Below are 15,885 nucleotides of genomic sequence, written 5' to 3' on the forward strand. Positions count from 1 at the left end.
TTCTACATAAAGAAGGAATTCTTTAAAAATGAATGAATTTATAATAACCCTAAAAATGAAAGCATTAAAAACACTGTGATGTAGTAAGTGCTGAAAGTACCATGTGACACTATGAATATAATCACAAATAATGGAGACTGTTACACAAGACTTAGATGCAACTTTAATTACAATACAACATTCGGTACACCAGGGGATTTTAAATTGTGTGTCAGGAGGACCCACTTGTCCGTCACACAGTAGGTTAAGGTGTGTTGCACACCGTAATGATGCAACAACAGTTTGGCCAAATTAATAATTAACAATGACAATGGTTTTGAAAGAATATACCATAAAATATTTGGTATTGCAAATAAACTTATATTTACTTTACATTATGAAATATTATGAAAATAAAATGACTCCACTGAAAGAGAACAAATGTGTTTTACCCCATTAAAAAATGTATATTTAAAAATATTTTAGTGGGTCTAGAATAGATTACAGTTGTCTAATAGGTTTTGAAATGAGAAGTTTGGAAACCCCAGCTTTACACAATACTAGTCTCAATTAAAGTTAAAGGAATAGTCTACCCTTTTGCCGTATTGAACTGTGTTGTTGCCTCAACTTAGACGAACCAATACATATCTATTGTGCACTGTACAGCGCGTCGTGGGTGTGCCAGCACCCAGCCTAGCCCCATTCATTCCTATGGTACCAAACAGGGAAGCCACCAAACACTTTCGTGTTTTCCCTATTTTAAGACTGTTACATGAGGAGTTATACCAGTAAGTATGGTGCCACAAAATAAAACTTTTTTGGTACCATAGGAATGAATGGGGCCAGGCCAAACGCCAACACACCCACAACGCGCTGCACGGTGCACGCATTGAAAAAAGATAGGTATGCATTAACTCATCCAGGCCGAGGCAACAACACAGCCCAATATGGCAAAAGGGCAGACCATTCCCCTAATATTAAGTTGTAATATAACTGAAATAAATACCATTTGCAATTGACAGACATTAAATTGAACTGATGGCAGATGAGGTATGGGGATGATGCTGGGCCAGAGTTGAATCTGTGCATCTTAGTAGATCAGGGTGGTTCATCCTTAAGTGCTGCATTAAAAAGAGAAAGGATCTAAAAAGAAAAGAAATTAAATATTTCTCCCAAATCAACATTGGACTATCAACACCAAATTAATAATGCAATTACATGCAAACAAACCTGTCAACCGTCAATATATAACAGATACTACACACCTGTGTCCAATACATCAAGATTCTCCCAACATTTTAGGGCTAGCTTATTACCACAGTTCTGGCTATTCTTCATATTCTGTGTGGTGGTTAGTTTGCAACAGTGACAAAAATGAACTTTTCATTAACATTACCATTTGTTCACTTAAGCTGACTTCCAAGAGCACAGTTATCTAACACAGTCTACTGTAAGTGTTTTTTAACATTAAATATAGATTAATTTTTTTGAGAGAGATACAAAGGACAAATGTCTCTGCTTGCTGCCTTCATCCGTGTGACCAATCAATGGTTGTGTTAAAAACATGATAATCAGGTGCTAACAATTAGGTGAAATATTGTGCAGTGTTACAGACAACTCTGATTTCTGATGTTATGTCATTAAATATCCTACCTCCGACCTCAATGCATTCCAGTCAATCACGTATCACATTTGCGTGTTTACCACATAATGAGACGCCAGGAGAAGTTTGTGCTCTTGTGCCAATTATGGCAGAAAACGGTTACTGGATAATTTAACATTCATGTTCATCTATATTACGTGCTGTTTAAAGTTTGTTTGCGGTTCATGTAAGGCTGTGAAAGGCTAGCCACCACCTTGTCTGCAATGTCAAATGACGCATCTCGTTGAGGTCGGTGTTGATCGATCTGGTCCAAGTTGAGAGGTCGGATACTCCACTTTGTTTCCTGTTCCTGACTTCTTACGGGTTTAAGGTCAATAATATCCAACATCCAAGTTGTCTCGAACACAGCATTAGTTCATAGACTCCAGTTCAGTTCTATCTGTAACAAAAGAACACAATGAGACCATCATCACATCAGACAAAGTATTTCATTTATATAAATTGCACCCAAAGAAAAACCAAAATATTAAAAACATGACAGATCAAAATCTTCATTTAAACCCAAGGGGGACTAGCCTGGTAATACCATTCTCTGCTACTTTGGGAAGTACAAAGTCTGATGTAGTCAGGCTAAAAGGGGACATGGTCTTTAAATAAAACACCCAAAATGCCCCTCTTTTTAAGAGTTTTCAATATCTCCACCACAGTAAGAATTCTTTCTTTCTCAATACTTAAACATTAAAGGTCACGTTTTTCCTGATCCCATTTTTCAAACTTTAGTTAGTGTGTAATGTTGCTGTAATAGCATAAATAATACCTGTAAATGATAAAGCTCAAAGTTCACTGCCAGCCAGGCGATGTATTTTCTTTAACAGAATCCCCCTTCCAATACAGCGAACGGCCGGTTTGTACTACAGCCCTCTACTTCCCGGTTGAATGACGTCAAAGCAAGTGTGTTTGACTAAACTCCGTCCTGGCTAAGATAAGCTGCTATTGAATCACAACACACTAAACAAGCTACACAATCAGAACTCGTTACGTATTTCTGAAGGAGGGACTTCATAGGACAAAGAATACATCAGCCCGTTTTTAGGACAGTGAAAGGACTATATAGATATGTAGATTGTGTGAAAAATACCGCATGTGAAACATGTACACATGTTATATTGCGCACTGTAAACACAATCAAATCTTCAAAAAACACAGGAAAAACGGGACCTTTAAAGTTGTTCAGTATTATGGTTGTAATCAAGAAAATGACAATGCAATTTTATTTAAAGATCATATCCCCTTTGGGTTTAAATGCAGATTTTAATCTTTCATGCCATGAAGGCAATAACGCCGAAACATCTGCCCTTGTATTGTTTGATTAGAAAAACAGGTCTAAGCACCTAAAGCTGGGAGAGCATGGTGAGGGTGTTGATTGAACTAGATCTATTGACCCCTAGATAAAATAATTAATAAAAATAATGTTTTTTTCTTATCTGTCCTGTCCTATTTTGTACTGCAAAATAAACAAAAGCAAGTGACCATAGTATAAAGAGGATAAACTATGGGTAATAAGGTATTTAGCAAGGCTTACATTTAAACATTTTTGTTTTATCTCATAGACTATGTTTACACTGTCAGTTTAAATCTGATTTTTGTGTATATCCAATTTGAATGACTGACTGTACACACTGTGTATGACAACTCTTCGTGTTTGATTTGTGTGACCTGAGGCGCATTATCTTTTATCCAAAATAGCTGCATTGGTTTTTAGCAATGACGTTGCGTTGATGTGTTTGAAATAAATGTGCTTGAGTTCATGCAGCAACAACCAGTTTTCATAAATGAAAAATAAAATATTGTCTTTTTATCCAATTCATCCGAGAAATCATTTGGTAATTAAAATAATGTACCCTAAAAAACCTTTCATTTGTAAGACCGCATTCATTACTTTACTAAATATGGGAAGAGACTCACAGGTGGAGGTAGAAGTTTGGTCTGCACTTTCCATAGCTGGTGCACAGGGATTGTGGTAGGCTAGTGACACAATTGAAGAAGACTAGTTAAAAATCTGCTTTACAACAGAGGTTGAATTAAACTTTTTCATTTTGACAGATAAGGCTGTAACAAATCTGTCATAATCAATTAGGACTAAAATTAGGGATGCACGATATATCGGCCGACATATCGTTATCGGCCGATAACTGCTTATTTTTAATATTATCGGTCTGATAGCAAAATTAGGCAGATAAATGAAAGCCGATAAATTATGGATTATTTTGGTTTGTTGAACCACTTCACTTGCTCATTGCTGGCCATGTGGAGTTTTGATTGGTGCTTTCTGTGACATAGCACGAAGATGACACATGTTGCGGGCTTAAGAAGAGTATGCTAGTCTAGCGCAAAGACAAGATGTCCGCAGTCTGGGAGTTTTTCATTGTGAAATTAATAGGAATATTTATCGGCCTATATATATATCGGTTATCAGCCCCTAACTATAAAGAGTTATCGGTTATCGGTACCGGCCAAAATTTCCATATCGGTGCATCCCTAACTAAAATATCAACAAAACACTTAGAAAATGAACAAAACCAACTATCTGAATCTGTCTGAACTCTAACATTGAGGTCTGGATAGACAAAGTGAGTGTTTATCTGTGTAAAAGTCAGACCAACATTGAAGATTGATGCAGTTGTCATTAAGGCTGATTTTGTCAGACCTACCCCAATGCCTCTACACAAGTAGGCTATGCGGCACTTTTCATTTACACGTTTGCGTCATTGTTCGCATCGATGTGCATTTACACGTGCAGAACGCTAGTAGCCAATGTCCATAGGCATTTACCAATGTAAAATACAACATCAAGGCAAAAGCTGAAAAAAATAAAAAGTGGCAGAAAAAACCCTTGTTGGGGGCCAATCACACCAAATGCGTTTTAAAGATGTGGAAACACAAGGTGCACCTTTATTTGGTCACTTTATAAAAAACAGTGCAGTGCAGCGCAGCTTTTTATATTGCTAGGCAACCACCGAGGCAGCTGTCCTGTCAATCAAATATCTAAGCGTGAGCGCTCTTTTGCTCTTAACTGTCATATAAGCAGAAACTTTAAAAAGAGGACTCTTGCACTGACTTTGATCGAAGGTGAGAGGTGCATAAACACACAGGAGACAGTAAGTAACTGAAGTATGTTTGTTTCAAATAACTGTAAACATCGGTCCTACAACGGAAGGCCTGCCTCTCCCCATATTCAATTGGACAATGGAAAGACACAAATGACGTCGGGTGCTTTTCTGCTCTTAGCGCTCCTTCAAAAACGCATGTTGCAGTAGGGGGCAAAAATGCAAGGCGTTCAGTGCCATTAACGACGCACATAACGCTCAATGCTGCAGTTAAAAAAGATTTACCTCAAAGTAAAGACAACTGGATCTGAAGCGTAATGATGGTCTTCAGAAGGCCTCTCATGGTGGTCTTGATTCAGAGGTTTGAGAAGACTACCAAGCACCAGAGCCAGCTAACAGGTGGACCAAACATCAAGCCAGAATTCTGCATGAGTCAGGTAAGCAGAATAAAAGACGCTGTAAATAAACAATAATAAAAGATGGTCATTAATGACTTAATGCTTTTATATTCATGTTAATGCTTTGAAAATTATCTTATTTCTTTCAGAATTTATGTCTTTTGATATTATTGCCTAATGCAACAAATGGAAAAAAGCATAATTTATGACAACCTTAGCAGCAGAACACCATGACTTTCTCCTGGGTAGACGAGAAAAAAAGTTTGGTATCAACACCCATCTAACAATTAAGGTAAAAGATAAAGTTTTATGATCCCTGCATTCAGGTTAGAGTATGGGGTAAGTTGACCGTTCTATGGGTGTTTCTCAAATGCAAGGTTGCATCCTATGGAGGCTGCGTCCATCTTAGACCTGTCCTTCTGAGATTTCGAGGTTAGAATCCACCTCAAAAGCCAGAATGAGATGGTTTAGTTTGATGTCCAAGGCAATGTCATAATGGTTTCCGCCCCAGTGGTCATGGCATGAAAACTTTAAAGAGAGAAGTTGAAAATTAGCAATGCATCACCCAAAAAAAAATCCAATACTGTAGTACAGTGAATAAAAGTCATGTATCAACAGTCTTTACAACATGGACAGTTAAACCTTTTGTAATTTAATTAAAACAACAAAAGAGAAAACAAACAAGCAGATTGAGATGTCCTTCAACGATGCTTGATGACGTGGCAGCCGAGACATGCAGCATTCTAGGACGCAGCCTTATTAAAAATAAAAAAAAATGGACGCAGCCTTATTTATTTTTATTTTATATATGTATAATGTACCCCCTGACTGAACTTGTATTTCTTATTATTTAAAAAAATATATTAAAAATATTTTTAAAAGAACGCAGCTGTGCGTTTGAGAAACGACCGGAAACGACTTATATGTCGCGAGGCCATCACGTGACCACAATATTTACCAGAAGACCGTTATTTGCTCGAGTTCCCTCAACTTTTTTGTCGCAAATAACATTATTAATAACCTGTAAATAATAAAATTTGTACACATTACGTTCCTTTTCACGTTGTAATAGTATGTTTTTGGTTTAATAGTCGGCTTTAAGTTAGTTTTTCTGTCAGTTTGATCGTCAAAATCTTGGTAAGTAACTTATAGCTTGTCATTCCTGGTTTTAATTGTTAGAAATACGAATTAAAGAACAGATATAACTGATATAACTGAAACAATTAATAAATACAATTATTCAACCACTCCAATAGAACAACGTTAACGGTTTTGAGTGGTTTTTAGGAAAAGGTCTGACTGAAATGAACGTAATCCGTATAAGGGCCACTTTAACGTAACGTTACAGGGCGGGAAAGGTTTGAGGCATTTAATAACTCTATTAAACTGGCTGGTTTATCCACACCAGTGCGTAACATGTAAAGTTAACGTTACAACGTGGCTTCGGGACTTTGCAGCGACCTGAATAGCATTGCATTGATAAACGTTAATAAGCTTTTAATAGCGTATAGAACATTAATATAAGACGATGATTCTGTAGATCGACTAACTTACATCCATGCATAACATATTAACTTACCTTGACACTGAAACTGCCGTCAGCACTGTTGCTTCACCCGTTGGAACATCCTACTAGTTTAGGGAGTTAAAAATCGAGTTGGAAAAGAACAAAAAATCGTTCTACACGGGACCCAGAAGCTGCAAAAACCGATTGAGGTTACACTCTATTGAATGATCCCAACGTTGAGTGCAGGCAGCCCACACATCTCTCAGATGTGTTTGACTTCATGCTGATCTACTCGCAAACCGATCGTGACATCAAGTACCGCGAGTTCAAACCTTTTCCGGGGCTTTCCCAAACTCTCGCGGTACTTGATGTCATACCACGTGCTGTCTGCGCATCTCGGTGTTAAGTCAAACACACCTGAATGTATTTGTTGGCTGCACTCCCTTGCGCTCAGTGATGTAGGTGTAACGAAATAAATGTATTAAATTGATATTATATAAATAAATATTGTTATAAAAAATCTTTATAAAATGATTAGCTGTCATTAATAAATTAATATTTGATTTGAAACATCAGTATACGTAAATTTCCCTCAAGTTATGAAATGCCTAAATAAGATCAAAATGGTGAAAATACAACAATGTATATTTGACCAATTTAGCATTTATTAACTTTTGCCTTTTTAAATTGACTTCAGAAAGTTATCTTCAGCCACACATCCACTGTATACCAAGTTATGATGATCAATTATGAGAATGCAAAATGATTTATAGATCAGTAAACAATCAACAAAAAGGTAATGTCTTAATTAATATATTTCTGCTTTTGTTACTTATTCATGTATTTGAATTACATCATTCAAAATCAAATGTTAATAATTATAGGGTTTCAACTTGTTGCAGCTTTACAAAAAATGTAGAATTTGTAGGAGCATGGACAACTGAGTAACAAAGTCATATTATGCAGATGGGTGCTCATGGTGGCCTCCAAATAAATACATGGACAGGCTGCTAAAGAGGGTCAGGATGATGGAGATGCAAGAGCCAAAGACAGCACGGACCAAACACCAGGCCAGAATTCTGCATGAGTCAGGTAAGCAGAATCAGTTACACTGTATAAAATCATTAATTAATAGACAGTACAATTAATAACACAATAGCTGTAAAAAACAAAAGAATGAAACAGTACCTGCATTTTAGTTTCCAGCCTTTTTCACAAAGTTGCCGACAACTGGAAGAATGTCCCAAATTGCTGAAAAAAGAAATTCAGTAAGTCCTTATAAAAGAGACAGTTTAAAAGGTAAAACGGCTTCATTTAACTTCAAAAATACCCCTAAATCCTTAAAGAACACGCCCACATTTTGGGAATTTAGCTTATTCACCATATCCCCCAGAGTTAGATAAGTCCATACATACCTTTCTCATCCCTGTGCGTGCTGTAACTCTGTCTGATGCAGCCCCCGCTAGCTTAGCTTAGCACAAAGACTGGAAGTGAATGGCTCCATCTAGAATACGGCTTCCAAACATGACAAAATAACGCAAACATTTTCCTATTATGTGTTGTTATTTGTATAGTCAAATTCACTACCAGTCTTTTGTTCAAAGCTAAGCTAGCGGGGGCTGCGTCAGACAGAGTTACAGCATGCACGGATATGAGAATGGTATGTATGGACTTATCTAACTCTGGGGGATACTGTGAACAAGCCAAACTCCCAAAATGTGGGCGCGTTCCTTTAAAAATCAGCACCCCTAGTTAATTTTGATGCTAAAACCTAAGGCAGGTTCAAGCCTAGGATTTAGTGTGTTTATTTGTTAATGTAAAAAATGCAGCTAACCAATCCCAGCTCCAGTGGGCAGGTTAAAGAGTATTTTTTATATGAGACAGAAAACAGAAACACATTTTTAATGGCATTTAAAGACAACATACCACTTCATAAAACTACATTTTCTGTTTAATCCATAGATTGAGTAATTTTCACTCTAGAGACCCTGGGGTGACCACCAAGGACGAATGAAAAGTAAGTGACCTACAAAACAAAAAACATTAATATTTTACGACTGTTTCAAGATAAGTACTCTGCATATCTATAGCAATATGCAGATTCTTGAGTAAGAATTTCTCTCAGACAATATAGACTCAGATGGCTTCATGGTTGACCATATTTGAAGTTTAACAATTTCTATCATGTTAAAGTTCTCACACAAAAATTGCTAGTCTAAGAATTCTACAAGAAACCTTGTTCCCCACAAAGGCTTGATGGGTTGTGCAACTTACCTGCTTCCCTTTACAGCTCCAGTGAGTGTCTCTAAGGTAGATCCTAATGCAGATGGATGGAATGTTGATCCGCCTAACATGCAAGGTAAAAGAGCATTTGATAGCATAGTGGATAAACAAATAGCTTTTTTTCATTTTCACAGCATTTTCAAAAACAACATAACACTTGCTATTACATTGTTATATATTACATGACAATGTCTAACTTTGATCCATACAAAACAGATTTTCTGTACCGAGAACTTTGGATGACCATCAAGACAGTACGTTTTCAAAAATCTGACCTCAATTTTAGTAACCATTTAAGGATTGTTTTTCTTTTAGTTGATTTAAATAATACCCTAAAGTCCTTCGTTCATCTTCGGAAACACTGTTTGGGATGTTTTGGATGTGGTCCGGGAGCTTGCTGACCCTCCATTAAAGGTGTGTGTGCGATATACTGTTCATGTCCAGTTAGGTAATAAAAACATCATCAAAGTAGTTCATGTGACATCGGTGGGTCAGTTGGAGTTTGTTGAAGCATCAAAAATACATTTGGGTCCAGGAATGGCGACTTGATTCGGCGTTGTCTTCTCTTTCGGGTCTGTTGTGAACCGTGTGCATGACACTGCTGCCGTACGACGCTGCTGGCGTGTTATCTGGTGCACCCAAGCTTTTTTTTCGTTTACAGTCTGAGGGAGACCCTGTAAACAAAATCTTCGCAAACAATCTTCGCAAACAAAATCTTCGCAAACATTTCTGAGGATAACACGTCAGCAGCGCCATTGTGCACGCGCATTCGCAGCAGACCCGGAGGAGAGGACGGTGCTGAATGAATAGTTGTTTTTGGACCAAAATGTATTTTTGATGCTTCAACAAATTCTAACTGACCCACTGATGTCACATGAACTACTTTGATGATGTTTTAATAAACTTTCTGGAAATTAGACAGTATACAGCACATACATCTCTTGGAGGGCCAGAAAGCCCTCGGACCAAATCCAAAACATCCCACACCGTGTTCCGAAGATGAACGGAGGTCTTTTACAAGTTTGGAACAACATGAGGGTGAGTCATTAATTACATTATTTTCATTTTTGAGTGAACTATCCCTTTAAATGGAAAACACCACCGCTCTCCAAAATGTTACCATGTTCCTACCTTAGACGAATCCATACATACCCATCTTTTTTCAATGCGTGCACTTGGTCTTTGTGCAGCGTGTTGTGAATGTGTTGGCGTTTGGCCTAGCCCCATTCATTCCTTAGGATCCAAACAGGGATGAATTTAGAAGCCACCCAACCCTTTCTATTTTCCCTATTTAAAGACTCTTACATAAGTAGTTACACGAGTAAGTATGGTGGCACAAAATAAAACGTGGCAATTTTTTAAGCGGTTAAAAATGAGAACTATATTGTATGGCAAAAGAGCACTAAGTTTGCAGCACTTTGACCTCGGCGCACAGTAACATCATCACTCCTGATTACTCCACCTCTCGCTCAAACTCAAAAGAGGGGGAGTAGTCAGGAGTGATGATGTTACTGCGCTCTGAGGAATGAATGGGGCTAGGCTAAATGCTAACACATTCACGACGCGCTGTACAAATATTAAGTGCATGCATTGATAAAAGATAGGGATGTATTAATTTATCTAAGTTGAGGTAAGAACATAGTAAAATATTGAAAAGCTGTGGTGTTTTCCTTTAAAAGCAGCACCCCTATTTATTTTGGGTGCTAAAAATATTTGCCACAGACAGTTTAAGGCCTTATGCTGCATTCACACCGCCAACAACCTAGTCACTGTGTGTCAGCCATTTCTTTTAATGAGTTTATCAGAAGGCGTTCCCAATTCTGGTTGTCCTAGTAAAAACTACAAACAAATGAGTAACAATCCTCTCAGTAAATGACAAAAGAGTGATGACACGAACTTCACTGCTTCACTCTCATTGGTAGTTGCTCCCAAAAGTCCTTCATCAAGTTGAACTTTCCTCAACGTTGTGGCATAGCTGGACATGCCCACTTCCTGTTGTCGATGGTCACAGTTGCTCATGTTGCTGAATGGGGCAAAGCTTCCATTGGAATGAACGAGATTGTGTTGCTAGTCGCTGGCGGTGTACAAGCAGCATTAGTGTGTTTCTTTAAAAATATATCAAATGCAAATTACCTGATCTAACATTCCCAGCTACAGAGGGCATCCTTTATTCAGTCCCTAATGCAGATGGTTGGAGTGTTGATCCACCTAACATGAGGGATAAAAGAGCGTTTGTTAGCATAATGAGAAAGAAACCAGAAACACATTATTAGTGGCATTTAAAGACATAACTTAACACTTGTTTATACTACATTTTCTGTTCAATCCATAGAGCACTCGTTTTGAGTCCTGAGACCCTGGGGTGACCACCGTGAACAAATACAGAGTAAGTTACCTAAAAAAAACAATAATAATATTTATTTATAAAAAGTTCTTATAAAAAAGCATCATCATTTACTCAGATGAAGTGTTACCTTACCAACATGTTCAAGGAAGGTGCAGGTCTGATGATCCATCCAACATAAAAAAAAAACAGTAAATTTATACTTAGTTACATCTGTTGTAAAACAGACAAATGCAGTTATAAGAATTTTACCTAAACTACACACCTATTTGATTCTTAAGTTTAAATAAATCAAAATAATGCATTTAATAGTAAAAGCATTTTAAAAGCTACACTCCTAATTCATTTATCTTTGCTATTGCAGCTGCAAAAAGGCAGTCTTGACGGTTCTAGGATGAATGCAAATAAAGACTGACCACCTGACTTCAGCGGTCCAGTCTCTTGTGGGAAGCAGGTGTTTGTTACCCCAAATACGGATGAAGAGTGACGAAGAGGATGATGACTTTTTTCTCAAACATCATCTGAAGATCTTGACAGGCTGGAGACAAAATTAACAGACTGAGGGTTTATACAAAGAATCTTACTCAGCCAATATTAAAGATAAGATATTTTTACAAAATGTTCTTTTCATTGTTTAGGATGATTTTATGTAGAAAACAATACATCACAAAAAAGACTTTAGCTGGGTTTTCACAGGCAGTGCCTTACACACACACTAACCACAATTATAAACGCAACACTAACACAGATTTAGACAGATTTGTGAATAATATTTGAGAGAAATAGGCCTTTTGGGGACATAGAAAATATTTAAGTTCAGCTCATGAAATGAAAAATGGGGGCAAAATTTTTTTTTAACAAGTGCAATACAAATATCAACCATAATACTGATCGTTTTAAAAAAAAGTAAGTCACTATATCTTTCTAGAATCTTACACAAGACTCAGTTACATGAACGATCAAAATAAATTAACGTCAGACAGGTGGGCGAAATATCAATATTAAAGCATGAATAACTGTTATCAACCCAATTTCAAGGTATTATTTAAACGATCCCACACAAAACAGTTTATTATTTAAATGCATTATTACTACATACCTTAAGCATGTGTTCCACGCCTTTCTTCTTCTTGGCATTGCGAGGTCAAGCGGATGTTGTTATGTAGAATCACGACCTTGACGTAAAGACGCACATCCGTAATTTATTTAACAATGATAACACTTTCGGGAAATTTTATCTTCTAGATCCTAATTAAAGCTATAAAGAAAGAGCAGCCTATCACGATTATTTCCTGGTAAGTTTTTGAAATGTTTTATTTTAGAATGGAGATTAATAAAGCAGACGCGGAAAGGTTTTGATTATTTTAAATATGTTTATATGTTGTTGTTTTCGCATACTGTCATGTAAAAAATATATTTAAAGATAAATGAATGAAAGATTTCATTGTTTAATTTGAATAAATGTGTTTTATAAAATCAACAACTGCCTGTTTTAAGATCAATTGAAAATGCTGTTTTAATTACTTAATATCGATGACACAGCTTGCATGTGTAGATGTGTGTAGAAATAATTTGCTGTAGTTTAGGGCAATTCAATTTGTTAATGAGGGATCTTGTAATCTTACAAACATCTGGGAAAGAGCGGCTTACCGTCTTTCTAAATTCTTCTAAAGATCTGGGAAAGAGCGGCTCGGCATCTTTTAAAGCTCTTCTTAAGATCTGGGAAAGAGCGGCTCCGCATCTTTTAAAGCTCTTCTTAAGATCTGAGAAAGAGCGGCTCCGCATCTTATAAGGCTCTGCTAAAGATCTGTGAAAGAGCGGCTCCGCATCTTTTAAAGCTCTGCTAAAGATCTGTGAAAGAGCGGCTTGCCGTTCTAACATCTTGTAAAGATCTGGGAAACGGCGGCTCGCCATCGTTCTAAATAACATACATCTTGTAAAGATCTGCTGGGTGTCTTGCAAACAGCTGGGTCGGACGTCTCGGCGACGCCTTCCAGATGAGCAAACGCCCTAAATAATACGTCTTCCAGACGAAAAACAAGACATCGCGCAGACATCTCCGCGACGTACGTGTGCTATCTGGGTGTTATTTTAAATCTGCAGATCTCTCCTTGAACCAGTACGTTTACAAAGTATCACACCCTGCAAAGATGTAACGATAAGCTTGAAAGTACAGCACGTGCCTGTCAGTGAACTCCCCATCAGTTTCTCACGTCTTTCACGTGTATTGTTAAGTGCACTATTTCACAAACTGCTGCATACCGTACAAGTAATACCACCGTAAATTAATTAAGCTGTCACTGACTGCACTCACGTTTATAAAGTGTGGTAGCCTTCAAATAACTGGTGAGTGCGAATGTATGTGTTCATTACATTGACCCCTTCACATTAGGTCCGTGTTATTGATCCAGCGCGTGTACCAGAAGAGCTCTCTTATTGGCTTGTGCAACAGTTAACATCCAAATCTGACCAGTTGAGACTGGTCCCAAACCAGCTCCTAATATCATGACAGGGTGTTTAATACCTCGTAAGCACTTCTCATCTTTTCACACTTCCATTGGCCCTCCTCCTACACACACAATCAACTCCTATAAATTCCGAGACCCTCAGGACTGAAGGAGGCATAGAGACACATTTCACCCGTGGGGACTACTGGACAGCCCGGACACAGCCTCCATACCATCACACGTCTCCTCATACAACACAAGTCAGGATGCCTCCCTACGAGAAGTCAATGGAAGTTACGCCTTTTAAACAAAGAAAGTGTCTAGGTAGGTCAAGTTTCTCAAGACAGCATTTTATTCATTGCTCGAACTGGCATTGCATGCTTGAGGGTGTTTGGAGATTACATTTAAATTTAATAATTTAGCAAAAGTATTTTTGTTAAGTGACTAAACTATTCTGTTGACCTCATATTGTACTTTTATTATTGTTTTATATTAAAAGTAACATTACAAATATTTATTCTTCCAGCAACAAGAAAAGATGAAGTCTGCACAATTCGGTCTAAGTTCCCAAACAAATTACCGGTATGCATTTTTAATGCAAAGCATTTAAAGTTGGTGTAAACAATGCTTGTAATAATCTTGATGTTTTGAATCTTAGGTAATCGTGGAGAGATACATTAGGGAGAAAAAGCTTCCATTACTGGACAAAACCAAATTTCTGGTCCCATATGAACTCACATTAGGACAGTTCCTCAGTCTGCTCAGGTACACGTCTTTTATTTCAAAAATAAAACAGCTGCATTTGTGTTGTACATGATAGTTGCATAATGCGATTTTTCAGTGTTTGCACCTACTAGTCCATTTTACACATACACTCTTCACTGGTAAATTCAAGTTAACAGATCATATGTGAACAGAACTTTTCTGGTAAATTAATTTACCAGTAAGTTAGGTTGTAAAATTACCAGTAATTGTGAACGGAGAATGAGTGTTGACTCATTCAGAGTGATGAATTTGTACACAGTGAATCACTCGCATGCTACTTATAACTTATTGAAGTTCAGGATGAGGAATAGCACTAATGCCCACTTTCACTCCCTCTTTCTCTTTCAGAAGTAAGATAGTGCTGGAGGCTTCTCAAGCTCTTTACCTCCTGATCTCAGGAAAGAACATGTCCTGTTTGTCAGCCAGCATGGGGGAGGTTTATTCACAGTATAGAGATCCAGATGGCTTCCTTTACATAACCTATGGTTCCCAGGACATGTTTGGATGAAAATAACCGCACATCACAAACCTCCAGACTGGTGCATCTCTGAGATCGCAACTCGGTATTGCTGCTAAATGAACTTTGTACACAAAGACTGCAAAACCACACAGGTTACTGGCAGAGAAGACCTCATTTTCAAGTGTCACAGATTCCTTTAAGGCTAACTTTAAAGTAACCAATAGGTTACATTGGGCCTTGTAAAATGAAGAAGAGTGGGGAGACATGCTATACTTCAGAAAGACACATTAAGCTGCTTATACTGTCATGAAGCTGAAAAGAGACAACCTTTTTGTGAGACAGGTTTGTTGGAGGGTAGTTTCCCCTCCTTGCTCTTGTACAACAGTGAAATCTTTTTGAGCTTCAAATGTGGACTGAAAAAGAATCCAAGTCATTAATGTATTTGGCTTTTTTATACATTCCGATTACTTTCCTTTATAAAGTTTGGGTTGATTTAGTATATTATGTTGACATGGCTTGTTCTATTTTATGGGGCACTATATTGAATTTAAGCAAACAAAGCATTTTCTTGTTAAGAGATCACTGTGTGCTCTTTAATATCACGCCTCTTTTAAAGATGTATGTAACGGTCTCACACATGGTTGTTATTTAACTACCATCTCTAATAGAATTGCTCAAGTTAGTGTGCCAGTAAGCAGTCGCACAGAGTTGGCAAAATAGGTGTGGTCAAATGCATGTTAATGCAAAGAATAAAAAAATTATTAAGTTTTTTTTCTTCATTAGTGCCTTGTACATTTTTTTAAAAGCATCTATTTACTTTATCCGTATTTAGTTTGAGAGCCTGGATGCTTGACATCTGCATTCTTTCTCTTATTTAGAACACCACTGAGAATCTTAGCACCATCTTGTAAAGTGTGTTCCCAAAACCAGAATGCATGAAATGAGAAATGCATATGATAAAGGTCAAATGAGGGGGGTGGGGGGGAGTGAGG

General features: G+C 37.4%; 1 protein-coding gene and 2 long non-coding RNA genes across 11 annotated transcripts; 2 read left to right on the plus strand and 1 right to left on the minus strand.

Annotated features, from left to right (window-relative positions):
- Window positions 1-140: 140 nt before the first annotated feature.
- On the minus strand, window positions 141-7,295 carry LOC129445893 (uncharacterized). Of its 5 annotated transcripts, none has more exons than XR_012357993.1 (6): window positions 6,667-7,295; window positions 5,437-5,615; window positions 5,301-5,328; window positions 4,975-5,145; window positions 3,548-3,607; window positions 141-2,021 (listed from the first exon to the last, which is right to left on the minus strand). It is a non-coding gene; the product is annotated as an uncharacterized lncRNA (long non-coding RNA). The 5 variants fall into 5 exon arrangements; XR_012357990.1 differs by having other exon boundaries at window positions 141-1,122; window positions 1,836-2,021; window positions 5,301-5,615; XR_012357991.1 differs by having other exon boundaries at window positions 4,975-5,113; window positions 5,301-5,615.
- A 251-nt stretch (window positions 7,296-7,546) lies between these two features.
- On the plus strand, window positions 7,547-11,840 carry LOC129437162 (uncharacterized). 5 transcript variants are annotated; one of them, XR_012357997.1, is made up of 7 exons: window positions 7,547-7,686; window positions 7,794-7,893; window positions 8,557-8,611; window positions 8,885-8,953; window positions 9,094-9,131; window positions 11,210-11,263; window positions 11,586-11,840. It is a non-coding gene; the product is annotated as an uncharacterized lncRNA (long non-coding RNA). The 5 variants fall into 5 exon arrangements; XR_012357994.1 differs by having other exon boundaries at window positions 7,561-7,686; window positions 7,794-7,862; XR_012357998.1 differs by having other exon boundaries at window positions 7,562-7,686; window positions 7,754-7,893.
- Window positions 11,841-13,652: 1,812 nt separating this feature from the next.
- Window positions 13,653-15,668, plus strand: map1lc3cl (microtubule-associated protein 1 light chain 3 gamma, like). The gene is made up of 4 exons (XM_055178306.2): window positions 13,653-13,992; window positions 14,195-14,250; window positions 14,327-14,433; window positions 14,782-15,668. Exons 1-4 carry the CDS (start codon window positions 13,935-13,937, stop codon window positions 14,939-14,941), a joined length of 381 nt encoding a protein of 126 aa, XP_055034281.1. The 5' UTR covers window positions 13,653-13,934; the 3' UTR covers window positions 14,942-15,668.
- Window positions 15,669-15,885: the final 217 nt, after the last annotated feature.

This window comes from Misgurnus anguillicaudatus, chromosome 16 (genome assembly GCF_027580225.2).
Source record: "Misgurnus anguillicaudatus chromosome 16, ASM2758022v2, whole genome shotgun sequence".
NCBI lineage: Eukaryota > Metazoa > Chordata > Actinopteri > Cypriniformes > Cobitidae > Misgurnus > Misgurnus anguillicaudatus.

What these genes read in the sequence shown, in the direction of transcription:
- map1lc3cl (XM_055178306.2), top strand. Translation starts at nt 13,935, where the DNA reads ATGCCTCCCTACGAGAAGTCAATGGAAGTTACGCCTTTTAAACAAAGA. An exon ending in TAAACAAAGAAAGTGTCTAG is followed by an intron (nt 13,993 to 14,194) that starts GTAGGTCAAGTT and finishes TTATTCTTCCAG; the next exon opens with CAACAAGAAAAGATGAAGTC. An exon ending in CAGTTCCTCAGTCTGCTCAG is followed by an intron (nt 14,434 to 14,781) that starts GTACACGTCTTT and finishes TTTCTCTTTCAG; the next exon opens with AAGTAAGATAGTGCTGGAGG.